Source organism: Electrophorus electricus, chromosome 24 (genome assembly GCF_013358815.1).
Source record: "Electrophorus electricus isolate fEleEle1 chromosome 24, fEleEle1.pri, whole genome shotgun sequence".
Taxonomy (NCBI): domain Eukaryota; kingdom Metazoa; phylum Chordata; class Actinopteri; order Gymnotiformes; family Gymnotidae; genus Electrophorus; species Electrophorus electricus.
Genome location: NC_049558.1, coordinates 6,005,262 through 6,033,214, shown reverse-complemented (window position 1 = coordinate 6,033,214; position 27,953 = coordinate 6,005,262). Strand labels below are relative to the sequence as shown.

Genomic DNA, 27,953 nt, shown 5'->3' with positions numbered 1-27,953 from the left:
TGTGCCATTAATCTGGTTGGATTGAGAGAGCTATTTTATTATCTTTACATAATTGCAGTATGTAAAGATGTAACTGTAATAAGCATATAAGCATGTGATGCCTTGAAAATAAAATAGTTCAAGCCAAAGATATCTACTGACTAAAAAGAAAAATTCCTATTAGTGACTGTTGCCATTTATTTTATATCAAGCTAATTTATGTTAACAGAACTTTAAAAGGTTTTGTCAGCAAATACCTTAGTCCTGTTCCATAGAGTTTATGTGTAGGACCCTGCCATAACATCAATATGTCCCTAAAGCAAGACCAATGCTATATATTAAAAAAAGAAATTAAAAAAGCTAAAGATGTTCATTTTTCTGGCCCAATGTGACTGCTGGCTGGCAAAAATAAAAAAGTGTTTTCCATTCTAGGCTGTGATATCCGTGTACATAACCTGTGTCTGTGATGGCACCACTCAGAATGGAAAACAGTCTATCCTAGGAAGAGGTGCTTGTTGGCCCCTGATGTTTAAATGTTTTAACCTTCATCTCTGTGCCTTTCTAGGTTGCACAAGGAAAGCTGCCTTTCCAAGCGTTTTACACACAGATGTGACCATGACCAGTGTGAACTCTCCTGCCTGTTTGCTAGCACGGAATCAGTTTTACCAAAGTAAGTGCAGCGATATTTATAGCTCTGTGCTATGTTTGACTAGTGACAAACATGTGTGGTACCATGCTGTTGTTCTGAAGCTGTACTTTTTCATGAGTGGACACAATCCAAGACCAACAGCACACAGTGTCCCTTCTGTGGACCCTCATCTTCTTTTGAAAGATTCTAATTAGTGTGAAAAAAGAACAAATGGAATAAAAAAGAAACTAAAATCACTGTCTGCATGTTTCGTAGTGCTTAAAACCGAGTTAGCGTAATAGTTGGGCAAAAGACCATACCTGAAACTCCTTCCTGTTAGCTTACTTCCTCTTTATTCCTGTTCCTATTCCTGTTTCCATGATGATATATTTGCTCCCTACCAACTCTCTCCCTCACTCTTCCTCCTGGTTTTCTCCAGCTAAGCTCAACCCTTCAGCAGAAGGTTCCAGCCTGCTAATGTTAAGCAGAGTCCTTCCAGAAATCCTGTCCAGCTTCTTACAGCAACAGAATGACTCCTTGTACTATCATTTACAATGTGTACACTTGTAAAAAGATTTGACATAAAAATATGTCATAATCTGACATATTCTGACATATCAGTTTAGAAACATGCATTTCATAAGACACCCTCGTTGTTTGAAACACTAAGAAACATGCATTTCTATTTTAGAGAAATGTTATTTTCATTTAACTGGGAGGGGTGTAAAAAGAAGCATAATTACTGATTTTTTTAAAAAAAACCTACAGTATTTATTATGGGTTGCTAAATGGAAAAAAACAAAACAATAAACGAAGCAAAGACTTTGGTAAAATTACATTCATAACAACAGAATCTAGTGTCATTCTGGTCCAGCGCAGAGTACATTTTTCTGTAAGCCTAAAAAGATTTATAAGTAGTTTTCTCTGAGCTTTCGTTCTGACTTCACTATCACCATGTGCCTGTAAGAATCACCAATGACCCACAACATATGCCAGGCCTGGTTTATTTGTCTGTTTGCATGCAGGTATCAGCACCCCCGATAAAATGAATCCTGCATACCATCTCTCTGATGGTTTAAAACAACCAGGTCAAAGAGAAGTGACTGTCTGGGTGGCTACGCCCTCACAACAAGGTACAGTCACATAAAAGTCTCGAGTCTCAGAACTCAGTCATGAGGATCATCAATCATAGATGTCTCTGCATCTCCCTGCAGGTCTCTCAGCACAGGAGCCTACAGAATTGCTAGTGCGTGTGGCCTGGTGGAGTCCATTGTCCAGTTCAGCCCCGTCCCATCGTCCAAGCCTTGCTGGCCGTGTGGTCAAGTAGACATCCTTCACAAGGCTTAAAAACACTTCACGCAACATTGCAGACACAGTGCATTTACAATGGTTCCCCTCACACCCCTCCCACCCTTGAGGTCAGAGGTTAAAGACTTGATCCAGCTGACCTGCACTTTATGTGGAGATGAGTTGATTTTCCTCATTAATCACATTGTATGCAACAAGAAGACTAGTCCATATGAACGGAATGAGGCTGCAGCATGATGAATCAGTGGCTCTCCATTCCCCATGTTTTGCCCTGTATTCCACCCACAGTGGAGGGGGCTCCCTCCCATTCTTGCTCTGCCTCACACTTGTCAGTGTTCCCTGCTCCCTGAGTGTCCAATCACAGCTCTCCTTGCATTGACCTGTTGCCAAGTACGGAAGCAGAGAAGCAGAAACAACAGAACAGAACACTGCAAAAAGCCCTGTCCATCTCACTTTTCAGCTATTCTTATTGACCTGAAAATTTGGCGTAGACATGTGCACTCACTTTGTATTGGGGATCTGTATAAGGGCTTATTTCCATTTGAATAAAAAAAAATCTTGTTTTTAGTGAGGAATTCTGTTGTAGCTCCGTTTGATGTATGTGCCCCACAACACATTGCTTTCACCAAAACAGAACCTCCTGTTCCAACGTTGGTGCTCACGTAAAATGATAACACAAACTGATTTTCAGCCCCCTAACCAAACTGTGCTCCACATCTTATGAAATAAACACAGTACTTTGTCTACTGTTTTGTCATTTGTTTGATGTTATGTGCTTCATCAAAATGGGCACAATATCCCAAAATGGGATACAATATTGCTTAGAGCAATGCTTTTGTACTGCGCCACATAGTCGTATCTAGCAGTAAACACACTTGTTTCCTTTTCACACAAAGAACATTCATTTGGACCCCTTGTCTATCTTCAGAGCTTTGGTGGAAGCACATACAGTGCTGAACTAGTTTGCACAAAGGAATGTATGCAGAGGGGACCTGCTGAAGCAGAGTTAACATGCCTCTTGTATAATGTCTTTAACAAATGCTACAAGACAGAAAGTAATTCTTTCTAAGCCAGCACAACTTTACACAATCCACACAAAGCAACATAAGGATTACACCAAGTACACCTTAGCACAAGCCATAATGCAATAGTTCCTTTGTATATTTTTATACACATTTTGCAGAACAACCAAAAGTATGCAATATTATACAAATATTACAATACTAGCTTTCCCTTACTTTATGAAGTGATTACCCTTACTTATGAAAGTATTACACACACACATGTGCAAAGGTTATGGCTGCTTCAATCTTTTATTGTTACTGTGAACAAATGGTGACAGGTTGGAAATAAGTAACAAACATTTTTAAAACCGACCACAGTGCTACAGGTATGTAAAAACGTACAAAAAAAAATGTATTCAATTTTAGTTTCTTATATGAGGATGGATATAAAAAACAGGTACTAAATGCAGCCTATTCCACAAACAAAACAAAAAGGGGGGGGGGAAAGAAAAAAAAAAAAAAAAAAAGAAAAAAAAAAGGGCCATTTCCATCCCCTAGCGTTGGTCCCATCCCCCAGCTGGACTCAGGCAGGGGGAGAGCTCCCTGCCTCCGACTTCCAAGCATCACTGCTCTCACTGACCTGCCTCTTCATCACCATATCCCGGGCAATGCATGTCGCCTGCCCATCCATCACACTCAGCCCTGACCTGTACACAACCACCAGCACAGTGTTGATCATGGAAACAAGCACACCCTTCAGTGAAGGTGTTTAGTAGGACAAATCTGACAGCATTGGGATGACAGCATAGATGACGCAGCAGGACGAATGGGGTGAAAAGCTCCTGACTCACTTCTGCTGTGCCTCCTCAGTCAGGGTGCCCATACCCAGCTGGTTGTGCTTCCCAAAGAAAAAACTCGACCACCAGTGGCCAGAGTCTTGCTTGGGCAGGCCTGAAACACAAGGACAAAGGATTTAATGTGAATGGGCTGAACAGCAAGCAAATGCTGCAGGACAAGTCAGGCCTTTGTGTGAGGGTATCCAAGTTGGTACTGTGGCTGTAAGAAGTATCTAGTCAAATGTCCAACACTGCAATGTAAAACCCAGCAATGGAAATGATGATCATTTACTCTTCCTGTCACATTTCTAAACAACTGATCTCTAATAAACAAGTCTATTGCTTAGAAACCCACATTTCAGTACAGCTGCCATGCGAATAAACCATTTTTCTTTGTTGAGGAGCACTCAACAAAGCTTCTTAGAAGGTCCACAATGTCATTCTAGATCACCACAAGATGTAAACACGTGAGGCTGAAAAGGGTAAATGCTCACTTGGGTGATGTGGAATAACTTCTCCAGTATACTCCGAACTGCCACATGAACTACTACTTGACGTGGAGCCAAGGCGCCCTGAAAAATAGCAGACACCCACGGGTGATGACAAACAGTCATGACGCTTCCCCATTCAAGAACATGACGCTTCTAGTACTGACCAACACCCCCCCCCCGTTCTTCAAGGGTACTTACGTCGGTAATAGTCATGGGTAGCTACTAGAGACCCGCTAGATGGAATAGCAGCCATGCTCCAGACGTCTAAACTTTGCCCAAGATGGTAACCTTAAAAGCAGATGGAAAGTCTGGTTTTTATATATTATACACATACATACATAAATATATATACACATATATATATACATACACATATATACACACACACACACACACGTCATTATTCAGAATTCGTAAAAGTGTATAAAACACTTTTCTCTCAAATCGTTATGTCAAATCACAATGTTTCTATTTCAACTCTAGGGTTGTGACCAGTCTAAAATTCAGAACATTGAACACTTAGCTAGCTAACTCTCTAGTTAACGAACTAAATATATTTTGACCTTCGTGGCTCATGCTATGTTTATGTCGCTAGCAATTTACTTTACATTTCCTTTTTTTGTGACTAACTGCAATTTATTATCATAGATGCGGTATCACTTGTTCGTCAGTTTGAATGAATGCTTACATTTCTTCGCGCTTTGGAACAAACTATTCCGATGTTTTGGAGCTACATGGCATCTACCATACAGAGACGTTTGTAGCTAGATAAGAGTCAAATTATACCTCATGTTGGTATACTTAGCTCACAAGAGTAGGTGGAGGTTAATAGAAATATTACATCTTCAGTTTGAGTCGCGTCTGCTGTGCATTTTTAAACAACGTGACCGCCGCAAACAGTTTAGGGATGGACAAAGTTAATATTAGTGTTCGTATTTAACAATTTCTCTGTAAGTAGTTAGGTTATGTTGACAAAGGCTCATGCAATGCCCCCTCCCCCAAATCTACTTAGGTGAGCTATGTTAACATCTACCTTAACAAAGGAACCAAGCACAACGGAGCCGCATCTCGTCTAAACTCACCTTCTTTCTGTTCGTGCTCAAGCTGTTATAGCACCCTATACAACTCAGTCGGAGGCTTTGGAGAGGAAACGCTAGGCGATGGGGCCCATTTGAAAAAATTTGGGTGGCTGAAACCCTCCACGTCCAGTAACGATACTGCAGTGCTGTCTAAAAACAACGTCGGCTCTGGTCGTTTATATAGGTACGTGACGTCAGTCCCTAAGTGAACGGCACTACGGCGAAAACTGGCTCAAACCAGATGAGCTAGCTAGCCAGCACCATTGTTTTTGTAAATCAAAAATGCAAATGACAAATGCATTATCATTAACGATTTTTAAATAGTTAATCATTAAGATTTATTTTTATACATTTGTGTATACATTATATGAATTTTTATAGAACTACCATTCATTAAGATTTACCATTCATTAAGACCAATCATTAAGATACCAATCATTAAGATTTATTTGTATACATTTGTGTATACATTCATTTTTATAGAATTTTCTCTTAGTTTCCCTGGTGGTCTAGTGGTTAGGATTCGGCGCTCTCACCGCCGCGGCCCGGGTTCGATTCCCGGTCAGGGAACGTTAAAGTCTTTTTATTTGTCATATATGCAGCATGTCAGACACATCGTACATTGAAATACATGTAGTGAGGCGCAGGTTAGACTTACAGCACACTAAGTCAAACAAACAATTGTAATAAATATAAATCTAACAATAGAAAATATAAAGAGTTCACAGTGCAAGATGTATGTATAAAGTATAAAAATATATCAAAAATAAAATGTACTGATGTTCATTTTGTATTAACAGCAATAGTTCAAATATACAAATGTGCAACTGAGCAGCTGGGTAAAGTCTGTTCAGTTGTAACTGTAAAGTGCTTTAATGATTTAACTTTTAGAGTTAACCAGAAAATGGGCAACTGAATATTAGTATTTAAGTGTATATTTACCATGGAGTAGATAACTATAACTGTGTTGATGAATCAGCATTAGAGGATAAATCAGGATTAAAGTTCAATACTCTGATGCTTTGTGGATAAAAACTGTTCTTTAACCTGTTTGTCCATGACTGGATGTTCCGAAGCTGCCTGCTGGACAGCAGCCTGAAAAAGAGGTTGTGTTCTGGATGAGTGGAGACTGATATGGTCTTTTAAGCCTTGTGCGTGATTGCTGTCCTGTAGGGCTGGAAGTTTGTTTCTCGTGATCAGCTCTGCTGTTCTCACCACTCTCTAGAGAGCTTTGTGGTTGCTAATGGAGGAGCTGCCATATCAAACCTGACAGAATGCTCTCTTAGGTGCATTGGTAGGAACCAGTGAGAATGTTGGAGGGCAGGCCAAATTTCTTCAGCCTCCGGTATAAGTACAGTTCGTGGCGTGCAGACTTCATAATATTGCCGGTTTGGAAGGGTTAAGTGAAATCATCACTGACATGAACGCCAAGGAACTTGAAGCTGCTGACACTTTCCGAGGTGGTTTCATCTATGTGAAGAGGAGCATATCCTTTCTCCTCCTGCAGATTCCTAATGTCCACAATCATATGGTTTGTTTCGCTAACATTAAGATGGAGATTTTTGTCACTGCAATACTATGACAGTGTTTTGATCTCTCTACAAAGAGAGATCACTGTCTCATCTCCACCAGTGATGAGGTCTACAATGGTGATATCATCAAGCAAACTTGAAGATTACACTGGAGCTGTATTTTCAAACACAGTATGTACAGTATAATGAGTACAAGAGGGGACTAAACAAATATCCCTTGTGATTAGGGTCAGCATGGAGGAGGTGTTGTTTCCAATCCTCCCCACCTGGGGTCTGCCTGTCAGAAAGTTCAAGATCCAGTTGAACAGATGGTAGCTTAGGTCTAGATCTTTGGGTTCATGTCTAGATCTTTCTTGTCTAGATGTAAGAGAGCAGTGTAGTGTGCACTGCCAATGCAAGAGCGTCATCTGTTGATCTGTCTGTGTAATAAGCAAATTGGTCCAGGGTCCATTGTCGTAGGTGGTGCTGAACATATGTGAGATGTGACTAACTGCTCCAGGCACATCATAATCATATTCAAAGAGCATTTTGGTTGTTCCATTTTGTTTTGCCCTTAAGTGAAGCAGTACCAGAAATGTTGACCAAACTGCTTTGGCAAGACTTTGTGGCTCCAGAGGTATTTGCTGTTGTTGACTAATGTTGCTCTTAAAATGTAAATACACCACTGCTCGGGCTCCACTATGGTTCAATAGAATACTTTTCAAAAAGCTCATTGACAATTACTTGTACTACATCATATGACCTCAAGAGACCTGTTGTATGTAAATAATTAACCTACTATAACTTTTTAATCAGGGTAACTTATGTATTTGGTGACCAAAAAAGAGCTCAAACAAAGTATGTTGATAAGGTTGACAGTTCATGGAACCAGAACTAACTTTAAATAAATGACAGACATTTCACATGAATGTTTGCCAGGTGTATGTGGATGCAGAAGACATTTTCAGGCTGAATTCAAACCTAAATAAGACAATAAGACAAACCACAAATCTAGCTGAACAATGTGAGAATTAGAGATCCTGCTTCTGAAGCCTTGATGGCCTGACAGAATTTCTTTTATTCTTCACTATACAGGTTACTGTACTTAGTATCTTACCGTTTAGTGTATTAATCTATATGTAACTGGTTGGTAGTAAGCATTCCAGAACCACTAGAATACCAAATACTTGAATTTCTTTATTCAAAGAATTCAATGACGTCAATTGTCATTTTAGCTTGACGCTTTAATTCTGTGATATGCTGCCACCTAGAGGCACTAGTAATGCATGCTCAGGGTGGAAGAACGAGATAAAAGATTTCAATGCGTCAGAAGCCAAAGGTTTTCAGACCATTAGAGGGGGAGAGAAGCCTAAAATTACACTTAAGTGTTGTTTCTCTTAAGTAGCCTACCTAAAACAGCTCAGCTAAGAGTAAAACAAGCAAAGTTACACAGGTTCTGTCACTGAGAGAACACAATGACATTACATACAAAAGGATTTAGTATCTTAAGATTGACCAAAATGCTGAGTACTCACCCTCCTCACGAACGCACTGAAATATAAGTGTTAAGATTTTAAAATATTAAAAATACAAACTGACCACAATTGTGAGCATGAACATGTAACTTAGTAGATTAATTAGTTCACACTTCACATAAATGAGAGCATCAGGCACAGTAAACGTTTGAAGGAATGCTTTATTGATATACAAACATAGACATTAACATAAATGATAACTATTCCACAAATCTCAGAGAAAACCAAATCCTGTCTTTTTGTACAGCTAACCTATGATCCCTACATTAAAGCTATATGGTGTTTGCACTCTACAACAGCCAGTCCCATTTACACATATGCAGCTCAAGGGTTTTCTAAACTTTCCCTCAGAAAGTATGTTTGATACAATATGTCTTTCTCCCCTTGATGATAACTAGAGTCAGCCACCTACTCATTAAATGTCATAAGAAACTGCCATAGCCAAGTTCCCCTGCTGTGTTACTGGCAACATTTTGTACTTATTTTTGGAAAACATACACCATTATTTCTTGAATTTTTGTTAAGAATATAGTAATAATGCATTGTAAAACTACTGAAATAATTCAACCCTTTGACACCTATAAAAGGTGATAATGGTGAAGAGAGACACAGAGCAAAATTAATTTGGCCAATAACATGTACCCATGACCTTGGGTTTAAAAAAAGTGACCGTGCTACCATAAAAACGGCTGAAATCGGCAGTCTTATAACTTAATATCAATAACAAAAAAAATGTGACACCACCGGTCTTAGTCAGTGTTTTACATCTTGAGTTAGTGTAGGCTAACGTAAGAGCTATGTTCAATAGTGACACCTGCAGTGAGTTAGTGTGAGTGTGAATTGGTGAAAGAGCTCTTTGTTTCAACAGCAGAAGGTCTTTGAATAGCCTCAGATCGCTGGCAAAGCAATGGCACAAAGAAAAGGTAAGAGGACTCCAACCTACACAGAGAATAAACAAAAACAACCCACCTGGACAGCCACTCTAACTCGACCCGAGAAATAAGACAATACGAAATTACCTTCACGTAACATGCTTTGACCAGCAAAAATCAACAGAAAGTGTAAGGCAGACAGAGAGGATTAGACATTCACCAAAGGTGCAGCAAAGCCTTGCTTCACATTGTACTTGGAGTAGAAAAGGACTCAAATGAGCAGCAGCATCGAACACTGCAGCGAGTTCCTACTGTGAGCAGTTCTGCCGGCAGCCCCTCCCCACTCCACGCTAATAGGGCCTCCTCTTTTACTCCTTAACCATCTGATGAGTGAAGCTCGGCAGTACAGTTTAAATATAGTTATCTGTATTCGCTCATTTATTTATATTTATATATATATATATATATATATATATATATATATATATATATATATATATATATATATATATATATTGATAAAAGTTATGTAAAAACATTATGCAAAGCTGTGTAAAATACTTTATAATACAAAATGGTTTAACTTTTTTCTCTTTTTGTACAACCCTTTTGGCTGACTATATGTTACATAAGCTGTGGGGTGCAAGAGAGTGAGAGTGTGTGTGTGTGTGTGTGTGTGTGTGTGGAGAGTGGAGGGGTGACATGTGCACATGCAAGCCTTAGGTGGGAGAGCTGAATGAGAGAGGGGGAGGCCGACGGAGACTGAGCGGGAGGAGTGATGGCAGCTGTAGAGGGTCAGGGGAGCATGCGGCGTGTTCTCAGTGCCTCAGAACGGGGCGTTGTCCTGCGCTGGGTTCGGAGAGTCACCCGGCGACTGCGGGCCCCCGCCGTTGGCCCTCCCACCAACCACCTTGGACTAGATCAACAAGCAAACAGTCCGTCAGCCAGAAAAGCAGATGAGACGAGGTTCAGACGATGTAGAGGTTACAGTACCGCTTTAATGTGCATGTCTTCGTGAGATCTGGCCTTACCTTGAGGTTCCCAACTTTGTCTTCAAATGATTTGAAGGTTGGAGAGTTTCTGTAAATAATGCATAAAGTTTTTTATTTCCAAATATTTTGGAAAAAGAACAAAATGAAAAATTTAAATTTTTTTTGCAAATTCATCCACATGAACACAGAAAATTTTATAACACACGCAATCATCTTTTAGTAACATGTTCTATGTATTGGTTACACTTTACATTAAGGTTCCCTCAAGTTCCGTTGTGCTTAACAATTTTATTTCCAAATTTTAGAGACAAGCGTTTTTTTGTTCCTTTCACTATGTAACGTACAAAACTGCCCGTTTCTTTCCCCCTTACCAACCTAGTGTTCCTCATACTGTATTTGCTTGTGAGCAACACTGAACACTAATTACTTTAACCTCAATTACAGCTTATTAATGCTGATGGTTATGGGATGTCAATGTTACCTAATGCTGCAAATATTAATATCCAAAAGAACTTTAATGTCAAGTGTTGCTGTGTTAATGTATAACTGAACATTTCCAATCATTAGGAAGGCCATTACATTTTTTAAGTTTTTGGTAGTTCAGTTCTGGCTTGTAACATGCACTGTACCTCCCTGGGGCCATGCTGTTAGGCTACAGAGGGACAGTTAAGGGGACTCTGGAGATGATCTGAAATACTTTACCTCATGACTGGCATACTTATCGAGTGGCGGATGGAGTAGTTACTACTTCGAATGCATTAAAAGGAGACAAGAGGTGCCGGTGTTAACAAGCAGGAACGTCGACAAGAGAAGCAAAGCAGTGCCAACCAACTTTGTTTCACCAGCATCTAACTGCAAGTGGGTGGTTATGTTTTATTTATTCATTCATTTATTTATTTATTTTTTACAAAGTCAAGCAAAATAACCAAAATGAAACAAAAACAACGTACAGCCCACTGAGCACCAATATTTCGTAGGCTTATTTGATATCTGGATTATATCCATTGTGCAAGAGAAGGAATCTCAAGAGACAAGCAGGGCATATCAAAGAAAACAGGAATTTAATAATATTTAAGAAAAACGTATTCACAAATTAAAACTGTCAGGAATGTAATATGGTGGCTCAAGCCCATAGTATCTACACTGCTAAGCTTTTACCAGGTAGACATTCTATTACTTCACATTTCATCTAGAATTCCTTATATTCACACACCAGAATGATCTACTAATGGTCACTTTTTTATTATTAATTAAAGCTCTGATCAGTCTTACCCAAAGGTGTTAGAGAAAGGCAGAGCTCTGTAGGGCCAATCGGGTGCAGCGATTAAAAGAAAAAGGAGGAATGCAAAACCAATCAGGGTGAGCAAACAAGCATCAGGCAAGATCAGGGCAAGCAGGGAAACAAAAAACAAAACAGCAGATACAACAGAACAGCATTTATACCAAGATTATAGCTGACGTGTTTTATTCTAGGTAACATACTCCACACTCTGTTTGATTTTGAACAGCACTGTCATACTGTTAACTAATGTCAGGAATGGAATAATGACAATGAAGAATGAATGGGAGTAAATGCAGATGATTAAATGGAATAAACACACGGCAGTAACGGAACATTCAAATGAAACCCAAAGCAGCCATTAGTGAATAATATTATGCATCAATAGCCCTACAGGATTATAATTTGGATTAAAACCCACCCTGTGAAATAAAATGCTGGTCTGGTTATGACCATTTAAAGAAGACTCTCTGGCCTGCACAGACATTAATAGACTGGGAGCCTTTGATAGGATAAAGACAGCAATTACTTTGGCTATAGGAGTACTGCACTGGAGGCGGCATGGAAGGTCAGCCCCGACAGGGCTTTGATTCTGACCAGCTGACAAACACCATAGCATGGGGGCTCATCTTAGCAGACTTAAAGATGAGGCAAGTCAGAGTCCAGCATTGCATCCACCTCCCTATGGTCATTCAAACCTTTGTGTGCATTTGGGTTGTGTGGGTGTGGGAGTGATGAATAGGGAGTTTGTACAAAAAAAGGAACCAGGTGTGGGTTTTGTAACTCGTAAAATACAACAGAGCTTAAAATCAACCAAGTAAACAAGGGCTCAGAGAATAAGCAGATGACATTTGGGGGGAGGCAAAAAGGCAAAAAAAAAAAAAACCCAAAACAAAACCTGAGACTGTCGATCGATCACTTGCCTGCATAAAAAAGTGACCTTCGTATTATGGCTGATAAACTGAAACAGAACAGTGCAACTGCACAGAACAAAGCACGGAAGCCAGAGGGGCACAGAGCGTGTGGCATGGGGCAGGAAGGAAGGCAGAGCAAATGAAAGATCAGCACAGGAACCACTAATGTACTACAGGAGTATGCAGCATTAGCCAAGAGCATTAATGGAACATGGCACAAACACACAAACCAGACGCATGAAGCATAGGCCGACGGCACAGCAGGATGGACACTGTTGGGGGCTGCAGAATGAGACTATGCATGAGGCGACCCAATATGAGAGTGAAAAGCAAGGGTGGTCGGAGCCATTTCGGCTCAAAGTTTACCTCATGTCTCCCAGTTTCCTGCTGATAGCCGAGCCCATGGTGGTGAAGGCCGCGGAGGTCTTCTGTCCTGCCTGAGACAGAGTTTCCTGAGTCTTCTTGTACCTGTGAGAGGAGTGGAAGAGAGGAGGAATGTGGCGAGACAGGGAAGAAAGGGAGTGATAGAGACAGGAAAAAAAAAATGAACATGGGTAAATGCTGTTGGACAACAGGAATGTGGTCCTTCATAAGGAGTTATGTCCACTGGGAGATGATACACAGACTGAGCAATGTGCTAACACTTCAGCAGGAGGCAAAGTAGTTGAATTCAAAGCCAGAGAAACTGACCAAACATTGACTGCCTATTCGCTAAGCACCCAAGCATTCACACCAATGTGCTGGAACACACACTGCGCAACAGATCTATGAATGAGAGCGCTCTCAAAAAAAAAAAAAAAAAGCCCCAACGCGACGAGCAGCCATGACAGAGTAGCTGCACCCCTCGACATTAAAACAAAGGACAAAGGACACAGCAAAGCAGCGTGGGGAGAAACTCGAAGAAACATGGAGAAAATTAAAAAGGGAGAAATCAAAGACAACTCACACTTCAGAGTGGGTAATGTCGTCCAGAGTGGCGGAGGCTGAAAGATATCTACAAACAAACAAGGTGAACATGTTCATATTCCCACTCTTACAAGCAATGCTGAACGTGGGATTAAGGACATGCATGATTTAAGGAACATTAATCACAGGGGCACGTTAACAGAGGAACAGTCACGGACGGGATCAAAACACAAGCACACGTCAAACATAGAGCCACCTTAAGCGACCTGAAACCAAATGCATGTGAAAAAATGGTAGGGAAAGTGCAACTCTAGAAGGGCTGTTAAACTTGACAACACATCAGTGCTGCTGTTTCAGCTGAGCGCAGTAAAGGCGCAGTTTGTAAACGTGTCCACACAACAGCAGATGAATTTGGAAATGTGGAACATGATGTAGCATGTAGGGCTGCTGAAAGCGCGGGTTACGGGGCATTAGCATTAACGCTCACAGGTACAGCTGCAGAACCACGTTGGCTAGGAGATTGCGTGCAGGTTGCACACACCGTGATCATCGAGCATAGCTGCAGACCTGCTTGCCTCAACACAACAAATGGGCTGCACCGAAAATCATTAACGGCAGGATTTAGCAGATTTTGGTGAGGCTCAAGTGGCTGGGCCATTAGGCCAGGAATATTCCCCAGGGAGAAACTTAAGGAGTGGCAAGTTTCTCAGTTCTTCAAGGACGTTCAATGCACAATCATAAGCTAAATCATGGGAGACGACTGCATGCAGCTTGGAGATGAAAATCAGTACATCCAACCTTCTTCTGAATAATCTTCTGGTACTTCAATTTTGATCACGATCAGCAAAGCTACAGTGAAATTCCACAGTTCCATTACTGTAAGAAGTGGCCCAGGCTGTTGGGCTCTGTGTGATTTGAGAGGGAAGTGGGAGATCTCACACAGTCCTGAACTTGTAGCATCTCAGGCCATTCCTACTCTAGAACACACCACCCACATGCCAAGTTTAATTAGAGGGGAGGGGAACCACACTGAGTTATCTGAGCTTTTCACCATTCTTCATTGCAAACTCACACGTGACTCAAAAGCACTGTTTAGTAAGCCAACAACAAGGTGTAGGCAAGATAGTAGTTAAATAGCAAAAAGGCAATACAAAGGCCATTTCCCTACAAGTGCAGAGCTTGCCTCCAATATGGTCCATGGTGCACTGCCCCAAGCCCTTGGGGCTACTCCATAATGTTACGTGGGAACTGACTAGATTCATACACTTTGGGCTCGTGTTAAGTCACATCCAATCTGGTTAGACCACACCCCATTTAGTTAGGCCCCACCCTATCTAATTGGCAGCTACCTAAGATATTCAAGTCTGTTTGGTTATTTATTTATTTATTTATTTATTTATTTATATAACATACTTAAGTACCCACACACTGAACAATGGCCTACAAAATCTCCCTAAACAAGCCTAAAGTGAAAACATGCATTCATTAAGTTCATAAAAGGTGATGCTTTTGTCAGGACTGCTATTGGGAAACCACCAAAGTCAGAGATTAAAAACAAAGAACATGTAAGAATTTTACACTTCCTTAAGAAAGTGCAGAAATAAGGTTTGTCTTTTTTCCTGTGTGCTATATAGATATAAGAAAGAGAGCGAGAATGAAAAAGACAAAAAGAGAGGAAAAAAGGAGACAGAGAGTCAGTCAGTCTCTTTAACCCACATCCAGCACACGAGAATTCAACATGACAAGTCTATTCTTCTTCTGGAAGATACTCCACCATAGCGCTAGGATTTATCCAAGATGCAGAAGACCACTTCAAGGAGGACTGCAGTTGCTCAGCGAACAATGGCCAACCCAGGTTATTACTGATGTGTCCAACTCTCGAACATACTGAAGCAAAGTGAGGACTGAAAAAAACTGACAAAAAGGAATGAAAGTCAGCCTGCTTGCTAGGAACGGAACAGAAGATCATCTGCTTCAAATGAAGCAATGAGCCAGAGGAGTAAAAACTATCTGTAAATTATCTGAGGCAGGCAGCAAATCAGTGTTTCAGACACCCACTGGCACTGAAGAGAGGAAGGACAACACACAGGGCCTTTGTTTCGTGCCACTGCAGAGGCTTTAGGAATAGGCCAGCACTGGCAGAGCTCAGGCAGGCCACAGCTCACAGAGCACGTTAAAGACGAGTGAGAAACAAAGTACTGCTGTACCTAGAGTTAGCATGGTCATAATACATAAGGTTTGGGTCCACTACTGCCCCCTGCACCACTGCATAAAGCACTTAATCTCAAGCGGCTCCGGGTAGGATACCCCAGTAGCTCTGGGATGTTACACATTGTAAACAATATTGCAATTCTACCAGATTTTTGCTGAGCCAGGAACTTCTCCACTAACTCCACTGGAGTGTCGTTATTCACAATAGGAAAAAATTTACCAACATCAAAAATGAATAAAATCAGCTAGCTCTGAATACCACTGCATGTTTTCCCAATAAAATGTACGTTAACTTGCCTCGCTTAAGGTTAACACAGGCCTTTAAGCTGTTAAAGAAAAAAAAAAAAGACAGATAAAATACTGCCTATGTTGGACCTGAGTTTCCATTTAGAGTGGAAATGCAGCCAATCCTGCTTAAACAGGCATTTCCATGCCACATGAAGGCTGCTTTTACGACAGCCAGCTCGGTGGTGAGAGGGCTCGAAGCAAACACCCAGCAAATGCGCCAAAGCCAGCCAGACACTCACACATCACATCCTACAATCTTCTCGCGCCACTGGTGCGGCATCTCTGCCGTTTTCAGACAGCTACAAACACATGCAGGTTATGATCGGGAGCGCACAGCACACCATGTGATAGTGCTGAGGGCTTCCACTGGAGCTGTTGGCAGAACTTGCTGCTAAACGTTGGAAGAGTTACTGTGGCACACGTTTTCAGAGTAGCCCGCCATCAGTCACTGGTCAGAGTCTGACCCCGAGAGCTGGCCTTTCCCATACCTTCCTCTTTTAGACTAAACTTCATCATAGTACTGTCCAGTACAACTGCTTAGAGCAGCAAGGTAAATCAGCCTTATCAGTAATGGCTGTGAGTCACTCCTGACTCACCCGACACCCCCACAAAGCTCTCTCATAACGCAGCAGCCTAGTCAGTAGATAAAACAATTGCACTCAAAGCTTTTAACTGGTGGGGGTGCTGGTAGTCTCCTTGGTGCACTCACACTTTTATATGTAAATCCAGAATGTCGACACTGAACGGAGAGAGAAGCTGATTTCAGACATCATGAAGCACAGGGAGGACCGCAAGTTAGCCAAAGGAGAGTGCTGTGAGCTTCAGAAGGATTAGTTCAATGAACAGGAGCAGGCCTTCTATGAAGTCCTCTTTAGCTAGCAGGGCTTGCTCTGGAACCACTCCATCTGCATCCTGGTTAGGGTGGGAGCTTGGGGAGAGGGGCTGAAGTAGTGAGGGTCTGAGTGGGGCTTACTCACGCATTTGAGGTCTGGACGTCCTGCCAGCCTTTGGAGATGTTCTGTTTGAGTTCGCTCAGGGGGCTGAGGCCCAGTTTGCGCTTGAGCTCGGATGCATGGCGCTCTTTGGCCAGCAGCACCTGCCGTAGGGTCTGAATCTCTTCCTCTACCTGAGGGACATGTGAAGACGGTGACACTAACCAAAGTGACACCAGCCAAAAGCCACACATTACAGCAAAGGCATTGGAGACAGGGCCAACACAAATCGACTGCGGCTTAGGTCGGTTTAGGTCTTTGAGAGCACATTAATGCAATGTGTAGGACCGGAAATGTGTAACTTATTTGCTGTTGTTTACCTTGGTGAGTTCAATCCTCAGCTCTTCAGCCTCCTCTTCTGTAAGCCCTGGGGGGAGTGTTACTGGTGCGACCCCAGAGGCACCCCCCTCTGCTGGGACCTCTGCCAGGGAGCCAGAGCCCAGGGCTTTATTTGGCGAATTCAGATTGATGTCTGTGTGAGACATACAGAGAGAACAGCAGACAGAGATGGCAGAGGAAGACAGACAGTGAGCGAGAGAGCAAGAGCAAAAGATAGATGCACATTTACAATTCTTCTCGATCTTGCTTTGAAACAAACTGACATTTTGTTGATAGTTTTGCAGGCTATATCGGTTATGTTATTCATGATAGCCTACAAACTATTTATTTCCTTGTCAGTCAAAGCACTTTTTAGACTCATATTCTCTTTTTTTAACATCAGGTGTGTTAGTATTTTCTGCAGTGGTAAAGATCACTATGAAGGATAGGAGAGGTATTTATTGGTGAAATCATTGCCTTTCGCCGTTTCCCCTCATACATTTCGCCCACAGAGACGATGTTATTCAGGTCTGCAGACAATGGCACTGTTCTGCACTGCCAGAGCTGCACGTAAATGGAAAATGTATTAATACCACAGGGTGTCGAACAATACCGTATGTGCTCATCTGGAAGAAGCGAACGCGTGCTCTAATGACGGGTTGAAAGCCTCTGGGTATTCCTTACGCATTTTCTCTGAACAACAGCTTTCGACCATTTAAACACCTATCACAGTCCCTCTTGGGCAAAAACAAAACAAAACAACAAAACGGTTATTCTAAACTCTCTTTCATGCTACAGTTTGTATGAACCTGCATTTGCAAGTCAATAGTTAAAAAAAAAAAAAAAAACCTAACAAACAAAACAAAAAAAAACATATCAGCAAGTTACATGCGACCAATATAACTGAGGTGTTGTGACAGCGTGCCATGTGCGAGACATGCAAGGCGATAATACTACTCTATCGTGTGGCTAGAGGACCAAGATAGCGGACTTCAACTGACAACTAGATAGCGACTGGCATCACGGAATCGATTATTTGCCACACCCTCAGTAAATGCGAGAAGCAAGCCGTAGGAAACCTTGTTATTTGACAATCACTCTAAGTGCCCGTCAATATTACATTGTAGCCCTACAACGGCTCCACATCATGGTGAAACTATTAGTTACCTACCGCAGCTTTAGCGTCACACAGTATGCAACGAACTGTTTTATACACCAGGAAGGACTCGAACTTTCAGTGCCAAACAAACAAACCAAAATGCAGAGTTTGATGTTATGCAAAAGCGAACATTACTTCGCTTACATGTAGCATTCTATGGGAAAACATAATTTAAAAGATCACGATGTGTTGGTAAACTTGGGTTTCGAAGGTCCGCTTTTTCTACACTGGCCATCGGTGGAGTAATTTGATAGCATACTCTGCCCTGCTTTCTCCTTCAACAACAGTCACTGCGTATGAGCCAGCAAAAAAATTATTATGGTCAAACATCAATTACTGCTTACAAAAATGACTACAATTACAGTCATATCTGAAATTAAACAACAGTGAAAGCAATGAACTCTTAGTTCTTTTTACCTTGACTGGCGGAATCCATGACGTCGAACAAACAAGAGGATCTTCTATTCAAATGATTCTTGACAATATTTTTTTCGTCGAGTGTTATATAAAAATACGTTTGGCCGAGGCACTAATACAGCTGTATCGAAAACATCCAAAACAAAAATCCGTTACGGAGATTCTACACAGGCATCAGACGTATACAGCCAGCTCAGCTTGATGGGCCACTGAGATATTGTTTTCCGGCGCGCTTAGATGACGTTTTAAGCAGTTTGTTTTCTGAGAGAGGTATGAAATGGCACTGCTGAACAGTGAATGTGGAAATATGACAAACAAACGTGAATTCATTATACAAAACCATGCGCCTTTGTACAGTACCACCCTACTGTAGCCTATAGTAGAGCATGCACAATTTGTAAGATAATTCCTTCTATGCCACTGATGATGAGTGAATTCCTGACTATAAGACCACTGACTGCATAGGCCCATTGTACTTTGGCAGACTGTTCTCAACATAACACTGGCAATGTGGTATGACAATAGGCCTTGTGCTGAGAGAGTGCGTCAGGTACAGCAGTGCTGATGGAGTTACACATCATTGTCAGTCCACCCTCCTAGAATCCAACTAAATTTCATTTAAAGGTTTGCATAGGTTTTGAAACAATTGCTTTCGTTTTTTCCAGGTAGGTAATAAAATAGGTTAAAAATAAATTTAAAAATTAATACATTTTTAAAAAATGTAAAAAGCAAACAACTCACATGTGTCAGCAACAGATTTATTTTCCATGTTCTGCTTTTATAGAGCCACATAATCATTTAATATGCATGCGATAAAAATTAGTAGTAAAACTGAGTAGAAGAAGGGAATAGAAGTAGCTGGGACTCAAATAAAAGAAAGCTGTAGCAAATTATCAAAAGCAACTATTAGAGCAATCCAACAAATCATCTCATTATTGGGATACCTTAAACACAACCATACATACACCTGTAACAACCATACATATAAAACTATAAGCCTACTAACTTTTCCTAGGAGGATGATAAGGTAGGACTTTAATGCTTTATATAACAATAGTAACAGTAATCCAGGCACAAAAACGGGGGGGGGGGGGGGGGGGGGGGGGGGATTAAATACAAAAATTAAATACTTAAACATTGTTTACTAATATCTGTGTTGACAATTACCAAAAATTTGAATGGCATCTTGAAGCTTACCAGACATCCCTTGCCCTGAGGTAAAGCTCATGTTTGGACTTCTGCACCAAAGTGTCTCCTGGGCCTGACAGCCTTTCACCGAGTGACATGATTACTTCTTCTTGGCAAGAGGATTAAGCCAGGAGAAGGAGAAGTTGAGACGAGTAGGCTCACTTGGAACAGGAGGAGGAGAGCTGAGTCCCACCACTGAGGTCTCTGCAACTGCAGCCTGTTGGAGGCCATTTGAGCAAAGAATGACAGCCATATATCAGAATATCCAGGAATTTTTTTTTTTTCATCTGGAGCTCTAGTGCATCTTGCACTGACTGTAGAAGTGAGAATGGGGAGCGTATCACTTCACATTAAAGGTGCTATAGAATGGACAACTGCATTTACCTTTGGTATAGTTGAATAAGGAGAGTTTAGTACATGGAACTAATATACTATGAACCTCAGACATTGTTGTCACCTCTTATTGCCACCTCCTTATCCCATATAAGTAAAACAGGGTCATAAAACAAACCAGTCCCAAAAACCCTAGACTGTTACCTAACAGACTGATTAATCAGGACAGAGGAGAGGATCATAGGATGTAGTCTTCCGATGCTTCAGGACATCTACAACAGCAGGGAGAGGAAGCGCACTGGCAAAATAACAGCTGACCCCTCTCATCCTGGACATCACCTCATCCAGCCACTTCCCTCTGGCCATCAAAACTAGCACAACCAAACATGCTAACAGCTTTTTCCCCAGAGCTGTAGGGCTCATCAGCCACAGTGAACACACCACACTTAAACTAACCAAACAACCTCCCTTACTGTACAGCAACGTCCATGTAACATACTTTTTTTGCACTGTACAGATGCAACGTTTCGGCAAATGTTCATATAATTCTGTAATATTTTGTAAATAGTAAATTTTTATTAATGTCTACTCCGACCTGCATATGTAGAGATATTCATACATCTCTTAGCTCCCCCCCATGGCACTTTACTATTCTTATTCTCTGTTCTTCACTCTGTTTATTGTATTTTTATTTTATTTTCCCTTAGTGAAATACTTATTTAAAGTCTGTGTCTGTTTAGTATGTTACATATAGGTGTTCCCTCCCCAAGACAAATTCCTTGAACTTGATAAAATAAAGTGATTCCAATTGAAAATTCGAAATTAAATTTATGCCACTAAAATATGCATACACCGGTCCATGTTCTCCAGGCACGGTAGAAACCCTATGTAAAAAAAATCAGCTCATTTAATTCTTGTGCTAAATCATAGAGTTGGAAATAGGTGTGTAAAACCACATTTGGGCATTTTCGTTCTCACCAATGTCACATGCCTTTTATATAGACATCTGAGATTAATTAATTAAAATACTGAATAAATGCATTCTAGGACACCTTTAAAGGACAGATATGACTTACTGATTCTATGGATTTGAATAACTGCACTAGAAAAACAATTCTACCCTACATTGTCGTTTTTTTTTTTTGACTACCCACCTGACTAACTGTCTGCCTGCCTGCCTGCCTGTCTCTATCTCCCTACTACTGGGGGCATCAGAGTTGCTGTGAAAGGGTGTATCAATGCTTTGCTCCATCTCTCTGCTGTCCTGGGCTCCCACTGAGCAGGGTTCACCCTGGAAAACGAGAGAGGGAATACACACTGAATACTTCACCTAAGTTTGTTTTCTTATCTTTCTGTCTTTTCTTCCTGCCCTTTTTCTTTTGATTCTAGGTGAAGGCTTTGACCGTGCAGGCTTACTATAATACTGTATTTTTACTGGACTACATAAGGGTAATTCTACAAACTATTGGGTGTCTTGTGAAGTTACTGTTTTTCAAGTTAGTGTAGGCCATGGTTGTGGGTTTTTGTGTCAGTATGTAGACTTACTAGTTTTCCTAACGTGTTCCAAAAATTGAACATGTGTAACCAATAGCCATCTACAAATATCTTCCATTTAGACGTCCACATATTATTAAAACTTACAGTGGCATGCATACATTTTCAAAACATGCTTTCTTTTGATTGCATCACTGTTGATGGTGCAAGAAATGAAGGACAAATTAAGATCACTACAGTTAATGCAAGTGAATGTATGCACACAAAATGTAGTGGTAATAACACTGTCTGTGTGTTATTATTAGGCTAGTACCTGGAAGCTGTACTTCCCCAGCAGTGCTATGTGTAAAGGATACACTGAATGCTCCCCCACACCCTCTGGAGGATGACCAACAAGGCCAGGACGTAAAACACAAGGGTGATGGCCTGAGGAGAGATGAAGGTGAAGATGGAGACAAGCACACACTGCTGCAGAAAACAATATGAGTCAAAGGAAAGGACCCCAAACAGCACTTGTGTTGTCAGCTGTTCTCCAAATCCAATCTAAGGTATTCAGTGCTCAAAGATTTCCCCAAAGTCAAATATTTTCTCAAGCCACAGGTACATAGTTAAGTCCTATGAATTAAGTTCTTTCTTTAGAAAATAACAATAAGCCTTATATGTGTGGCACGGTGGTTAGCACATTTGCCTCTCAGCACTAGGGTCTTGAGTTTGAGTGCCTATCTGGGTGGAGATCCATGTTCTCCCTGTGTGGGTTTCCTCTGGGGTCTCTGGTTTTCAAAAACATAGAGGTTAGGTTGATTGGATACTCTAAATTGTCCTGTGTGTATGTCCTGTGATGGTTGGTGCTCTGTCCTGGTCTTAACCTCCTCCCCTTTCCCTGCACCTGGTGCAGTCCCTCAGGGGGCTGCGGTTTCTGATCGAGAGTATGCTGTGCGCAAATTGGCTGCCGCTTCTCATCAGGTGTGTGTATGGGTAAAAGCTGATGTCTGTCTGTAAAGTGTCCTTGAGTTGGAGAAAGGCACTATATAAATGTAACCAATAATAATTATAGAAAATGAGGTCCTTTCCTTAGAAAAGAACAAGAGGCTTTGTAAATAGGTGATGGCCATGATGCAGCAGTTACTGGAGGAAGAAGAGAAGCAAGATAATAAGGTGAGCATAATGATCGCTGAGATGGTGAGCATATAGTGTCCATGATCTGTTGAAACTAACCTGTGGAGACATGGAAGTGACCCTATCCCTGTTGGCAGACCCTTCCTCCAAATCATACATGTTCTTCTCAACTTCTGACCCTTTCCCTTGCGCACTATCCAGGGAACCACTTCCAAGGCATTTATGGTTCCCAGTGGCCACAGGTATCAGACTACCACTCATCTGCGTGGATAAAAGCATCTGTGGCAGCTGTAATGGGTGTTGAACTGAAGGTTCCCTCACTAGTGATGCACTTTCAGGAACTTCCAAAACATCACTAGACCTTGTTTGGTCTGAATAGAGCATTTGCCTGTTGTTGGGTTTGTACCAGCTTGGATAGAGGCTGGTCTGTTCACCTGCTTTACCCACATCATGCCTTTCACATCCTAATGATGACATGCCCTTGTAGGTGGTAATGGAAATTAGAATATGCTTGCAAATGTAGAACAGATTACAGTGCTAGACATGTTTGAGGTAAAACCAGTAATTGTTTCAGTGATAGAGAAGTCATATGTATATTTTTAATAATGACATTAAAATAAAAGTGACAGTAGCTACAAGGAGACTGACTATACCTGTTGAGAGTTCCACCAGCTTTTTTCACAAAGGACATCTTTTTTTGTTTCTGCATGACTCTCCTCTTGTGGTTGGAGATCCTTGCTTCCCTCAGACAGAGCATTCTTTATTCCCCTGCTTTCTGACTTCAGTTCTTGATCTTGACCAGAGTTCTCTGTGTTCAGACTGAGCACTGGTTCAGATGCAGGTTCAGGTTCAGGTTCAGGCTTACTTTCAGGTTCTGGCTGCAGCTCTGGCTCAGGCTCTGACTCAGGTTCTGGTTCTGGATCGGGATCTGGAGTATCCTCAGCTTCCTCTTCAACTACAGGGTAATTAGCACTGGCATTATTTTCCCATTTGTGAGAACAATAAAATTATATTGTTTGCCTAAAAATCCATATTCTTGACCATTCATGGCTCACTATTGATGAAGTCCAGCTGGTAGAGAGCCCTTTCCGCCGCATCGAAATCAACCTTATAGTGATCCATATTTTCATATCCAGGCACTATTGTCTCCATTGGAGTGCAATTAGTTGCCTCGTTGACTCTTTAAAGAGAAGAAGAAAGTTTGGTATAAAAGGAGATGGAACTGAAGAAAATGTTAAATCGCAATGGAGAAATGTCTGCTGACTTATGTACAAGTAGACACTTACTGTTCAATAAGGTTTTTTGAGGTCTACAAGAAAGCAAGAAAAAACATATTTCCTTCAATAATCAATACAATATGAAATATAACGGGTGTTGCCTAGAACCTTAAGGAACACAAATGTTGCTACAAAAATGTTTGAGTACCTGCAGAAATGCAGCCATCTCGGGCTCTTCCATGGCATTCAAGGCTGTCTGCACCAACTTTGAGTTGGTGTCCACATGCTCACTGTAGGTATGCACCAAGCTCCTGGCCCAGCTAGTCTTTTCATCCTGCTCATATGTGATTTGCTGCATCATGATCTTACGCCTCTCTTCCAGAATGCCACACAACCGATCAAATTTCTCACACAGTATCTCCTTCTGGTTTTGCCCATTCTCCTGTTAGGTGTTACACATATTCTTATACTTTGTATTTAAAACATTTAATGAGACAGTGAACTGATAAAGATATCAGAATTTAGATTTTAGATGTTTCAGCATCATAGGGTGTAATGAAGGTCAGGTCCAGTCAAACCTCAATGTTACTACAGATTTCCTCTAGATTATTTATGCAAGCTTGGATGCGGTCATTAGTGACAACCAGGGTTCCAATCCCTTCACTGAGCTCAGTCTATAAAATAAAACAGCATACATCATATTTAACTGTGACTTCCCTGAATGTTTGGAATCTACACAGCATCTACACAGCATCTTTCATACTCAAGTCAGTCTTACCTTCTGCTGTTGATAGACCTCAACTAGAGGGGCTACATGACAGGTGTTATGTGTCCCAAATACTTTACAGAGTGAACAGGTGGGGACCTGACAAGTGACACAGTAAATGTTGAGCTTCTCCCCCTCGTGCTCCTCACAGGTTACTTGTGCAAGTGGTTTTGGTGAAGGCCTAGAGCTAAAGACACACAGAACTGCTACAAAACAAAAGTCTTAAAATCTTCATTTCAGAACCAAATCCAACACACACACACACACACAGCATGTTTAAAAGCTTGTGGTGTATACCTAAAGGTCAGCTGAAGACACAAGATTCTCAGTAAAAATACCAAGTAGAATTGACCAAGGGATGGACTCTGACTGAAATGGTATATTTTATAAGGAATGTTGACTCATTTCTGACCTTTCATATGTTTGCTTGTAGACATCAATGATATTTTCCACTAGTAAGTTTCTCTGGAGTCCATATACCCCATGGCGGTCCAAAACAACTTCATGTCTGCATGACGGGCAGTGAAAGCGGCCTCCAATCCCAACCTGGAAAAGAGACGGCTGCACCTCTTACTCAGTATGCTGTTCTTGTGATGTTATTATACACTTTAATTATTGATTTGCCTTTGGAATCAACCTTTCAAGAATAGTTCTCGGGCCTCCCGACAGTTAGGAAAGAGCTTTGAGAATCTTAAGATGACTGCATCACAGGTTCATTAGAATTAGTACATTGCATGTCCTGGGAGGATGGCAAGACTAATTAGGGTGTCAGGGTCTTTCAGGGTCACTTTTGGGACATGGATTCTGAAATAGAGGATATTTTACCCATGACCACCATTTGCTTCAGATTAATCTTCTGTTACTATAGGGATGTATAAAACATAACTTGACAGAAATCCCTTTGAGGCCAGTTTTCTTTTTCTGACCCATCACTGATATGGTAAAGCTAGAACACTCCTGTAAACAAGTGTGTCTCAGTGGTGTTGATATGAATTCCTGATATGTACAGATAAATTGCAGTTGTTTCTTCTCTGTCTCTGAGGTATAGAGAGGGTGTAGTGGAGGCCATGGTGTGGAGTGGGCGAATGGGAGAGTATGAGATGGATACAGTCCTGAAATAGTCATGCTCTTTAAAAGGCCCCAGCAGCTGAGACATATGGGCTGAATGGAAATCAAAATCCCTGCTTAAAGGAGAGGTGCCCACTTCATGTCCTGCATGGCCAAAAGACGGCACAGTATGGAACCTTTCCAAACACCTGTTCAAATTTGTAATCATTAAGCAAATAACTGAATTAAGAGTGCCAGAGCAGGGTAAACATAGAGGGTGAAAACACCTACAGCTTTAAAGGCATTACCAAGACAGGACTCTGGGAGACTATTCTCATTATCCTTCCGTTGCCAGCCCAGGATTCATTTTGTTTCCCTCAGTCGGCAAGATTAACTGAGAAGCTTAGGCCTGAGAGTACCTGCAGTGTCTTTTCATGACATTTATAAACAATATAGAAATATAGAGTACTCACTGAACCATTATCCTCTCTCCACAGAATCTTTTTCAATTACCCACAATGCCAGGTTCAAAACTACGTAATAGGAAGGCTTCAAATTCAGTAGGTAACTGTCCAACATCCTTTAAATAATTTAAGTCTCCTGTGAGATCTGCTAATCAGAAATTATGAATAAACAAATGTCAAGTTGACTGGGTTTGCCTGAGCTATGGACAGCAGCCAAAATATGCAGAGATCCCTGTGACAGAGGCTTCACGTTTATATCAAATTCTCCATTGTCTGTACCATAAGGGATTAGTCCAGCTCAATGGCAGCAAATGTAGGGCATACACTATATTTACACCAAGGCATTTGGACTGAGTTCAGGCATTTATAATCCTCACACCTGTTTGGGATCTGCACATTTTCATGGCTATCAAGCTATTGGCAAAGTGTTTTGACATATCAATATGGCGCTATTACTACACACATGGCTTTGTAAATATGTTACGGCATGCGCTGTATACTCAAGTGCTTGTGCAATGCCTTATGCACCTGCTTTTGTGAGCACATAAATGACCAACACAGAACTGCCCAGATGGACCTTATTGACTCCAGTATATCCCTGGGTATGATGAACAATGATGAGCAACATACCCATTAAATACACTTAGCTAGGGAGACTGTCTAATAACTAATACGTCATACTAGTGCTTGGTGTACTGTTATCCAAAATTTTACTAAATGTTGGAGGTTAGTTTTGGCCTTTAAATAACCTCAAAAATCCCCAGTTATGACTGGCTCTAGTTATATCATTAGACCGATATACTTCCCAAGAGTCAGTTACACTGTATACAGCCCATAAAAGATGCACGTTTTGATTCACAAACACATCCCCTTACTGAATGTAGGCCGCTCTCGGCCCAAGAGCTCACCTGGTAGAGTTCGTTGGCGCACTTGCGGCACAGGTTGTGCTGGCAGGGCAGTATGACCACGGGCTTCGTGAACACCTCCAGACAGATGGGGCAGATGAGCTGCTTCTCTAGCGTGTCCAGTGACACATCCCTGTGCAAGGCATTCAGGTCCAGTGGAAGAGACATGACCTCCTTTCCCAGATCCACCGGTTCACTAGGAGGGGAGCGGCAACCACTTAGGTGTGTGCACGGTTCAAGCTCTTCAAGGATTCTGACCCCTGTTAACCATCCTCAGTCTTCATATCCCTGGACTTTGTTTTTGTTTTTCTGTTGCTCTGCCTCGTTCCTCCCCTGTGCTGCGACAGGGCAGAGGGGCTCCGAGAATTGAATCCTAACAGTGTGTGTGTGCGCGCACACATAGAGGTGTCTGGTTACAGGCCTGCAGCCCCCCTGCCCCAGGGGTCTGCTTTGCCCATATCAGGCAGGCAGAATGCTGGCAAGGAGATGTAGGATCCTTTCTCCTGTTACTAGGAGAAAGGAAGTAAGCTCAGTTCGAGAAACACAGCACGCAAGCATGTGAATCCCTCTAGTTACTTTTGCACAGCATACAGTATATATCTACTGTATGTACTGTACTTGGGTAGATTAAAACAAAATGCACATGGCTATGGGAAAATTGTTTCCTTTGTAAACAAACAAACAAACAAAAAAAAGCATACAAA

General features: G+C 41.4%; 3 protein-coding genes and 1 non-coding gene across 14 annotated transcripts; 1 reads left to right on the top strand and 3 right to left on the bottom strand.

Annotated features, from left to right (window-relative positions):
• Nucleotides 1-3,209: 3,209 nt before the first annotated feature.
• ppdpfb (pancreatic progenitor cell differentiation and proliferation factor b) lies at nucleotides 3,210-5,488 on the bottom strand. Its single transcript, XM_027007030.2, has 5 exons — nucleotides 5,329-5,488; nucleotides 4,445-4,534; nucleotides 4,250-4,327; nucleotides 3,771-3,870; nucleotides 3,210-3,626 (listed from the first exon to the last, which is right to left on the bottom strand). The coding sequence occupies exons 2-5, from the start codon at nucleotides 4,497-4,499 to the stop codon at nucleotides 3,503-3,505; spliced, it is 357 nt and encodes a 118-aa protein (XP_026862831.1). The 5' UTR covers nucleotides 4,500-4,534; nucleotides 5,329-5,488; the 3' UTR covers nucleotides 3,210-3,502.
• Nucleotides 5,489-5,823: 335 nt separating this feature from the next.
• Nucleotides 5,824-5,895, top strand: trnae-cuc. The gene has a single exon. It is a non-coding gene; the product is annotated as a tRNA-Glu (tRNA).
• A 3,843-nt stretch (nucleotides 5,896-9,738) lies between these two features.
• On the bottom strand, nucleotides 9,739-18,958 carry tpd52l2b (tpd52 like 2b). 11 transcript variants are annotated; one of them, XM_027006967.2, is made up of 10 exons: nucleotides 18,720-18,958; nucleotides 17,757-17,880; nucleotides 17,146-17,297; nucleotides 16,811-16,959; nucleotides 13,375-13,422; nucleotides 12,795-12,896; nucleotides 11,508-11,534; nucleotides 10,938-10,982; nucleotides 10,275-10,323; nucleotides 9,739-10,159 (listed from the first exon to the last, which is right to left on the bottom strand). In XM_027006967.2, the coding sequence occupies exons 2-10, from the start codon at nucleotides 17,767-17,769 to the stop codon at nucleotides 10,070-10,072; spliced, it is 675 nt and encodes a 224-aa protein (XP_026862768.1). In that variant the 5' UTR covers nucleotides 17,770-17,880; nucleotides 18,720-18,958; the 3' UTR covers nucleotides 9,739-10,069. The 11 variants fall into 11 exon arrangements, with proteins under 11 accessions (XP_026862768.1, XP_026862766.1, XP_026862767.1 ...); XM_027006965.2 differs by lacking the exon at nucleotides 17,757-17,880 and having other exon boundaries at nucleotides 9,740-10,159; nucleotides 18,720-18,956; XM_027006966.2 differs by lacking the exon at nucleotides 17,757-17,880 and having other exon boundaries at nucleotides 9,740-10,159; nucleotides 10,938-10,979; nucleotides 18,720-18,955.
• An 868-nt stretch (nucleotides 18,959-19,826) lies between these two features.
• Nucleotides 19,827-27,631, bottom strand: trim101 (tripartite motif containing 101). The gene is made up of 11 exons (XM_027007020.2): nucleotides 27,253-27,631; nucleotides 25,246-25,394; nucleotides 24,846-25,020; nucleotides 24,646-24,741; nucleotides 24,276-24,509; nucleotides 24,137-24,159; nucleotides 23,906-24,030; nucleotides 23,504-23,805; nucleotides 22,950-23,111; nucleotides 22,091-22,160; nucleotides 19,827-20,124 (listed from the first exon to the last, which is right to left on the bottom strand). Exons 1-11 carry the CDS (start codon nucleotides 27,415-27,417, stop codon nucleotides 20,066-20,068), a joined length of 1,560 nt encoding a protein of 519 aa, XP_026862821.1. The 5' UTR covers nucleotides 27,418-27,631; the 3' UTR covers nucleotides 19,827-20,065.
• Between the last annotated feature and the right edge of the window lie 322 nt (nucleotides 27,632-27,953).

What these genes read in the sequence shown, in the direction of transcription:
- trim101 (XM_027007020.2), bottom strand. Translation starts at nt 27,417, where the DNA reads ATGTCTCTTCCACTGGACCTGAATGCCTTGCACAGGGATGTGTCACTG. An exon ending in AAATCTGTAGTAACATTGAG is followed by an intron (nt 24,510 to 24,645) that starts GTTTGACTGGAC and finishes AACACCTAACAG; the next exon opens with GAGAATGGGCAAAACCAGAA. An exon ending in AGATGGCTGCATTTCTGCAG is followed by an intron (nt 24,160 to 24,275) that starts GTACTCAAACAT and finishes GCTTTCTTGTAG; the next exon opens with ACCTCAAAAAACCTTATTGA.
- ppdpfb (XM_027007030.2), bottom strand. Translation starts at nt 4,499, where the DNA reads ATGGCTGCTATTCCATCTAGCGGGTCTCTAGTAGCTACCCATGACTAT. An exon ending in TACCCATGACTATTACCGAC is followed by an intron (nt 4,328 to 4,444) that starts GTAAGTACCCTT and finishes GCTATTTTTCAG; the next exon opens with GGCGCCTTGGCTCCACGTCA. An exon ending in AGTTATTCCACATCACCCAA is followed by an intron (nt 3,871 to 4,249) that starts GTGAGCATTTAC and finishes CTTGTGTTTCAG; the next exon opens with GCCTGCCCAAGCAAGACTCT.
- tpd52l2b (XM_027006965.2), bottom strand. An exon ending in GACGTCCAGACCTCAAATGC is followed by an intron (nt 13,423 to 16,810) that starts GTGAGTAAGCCC and finishes GTTTGTTTGTAG; the next exon opens with ATATCTTTCAGCCTCCGCCA. An exon ending in AGGAAACTGGGAGACATGAG is followed by an intron (nt 11,535 to 12,794) that starts GTAAACTTTGAG and finishes TTGGCCCTACAG; the next exon opens with AGCTCTGCCTTTCTCTAACA.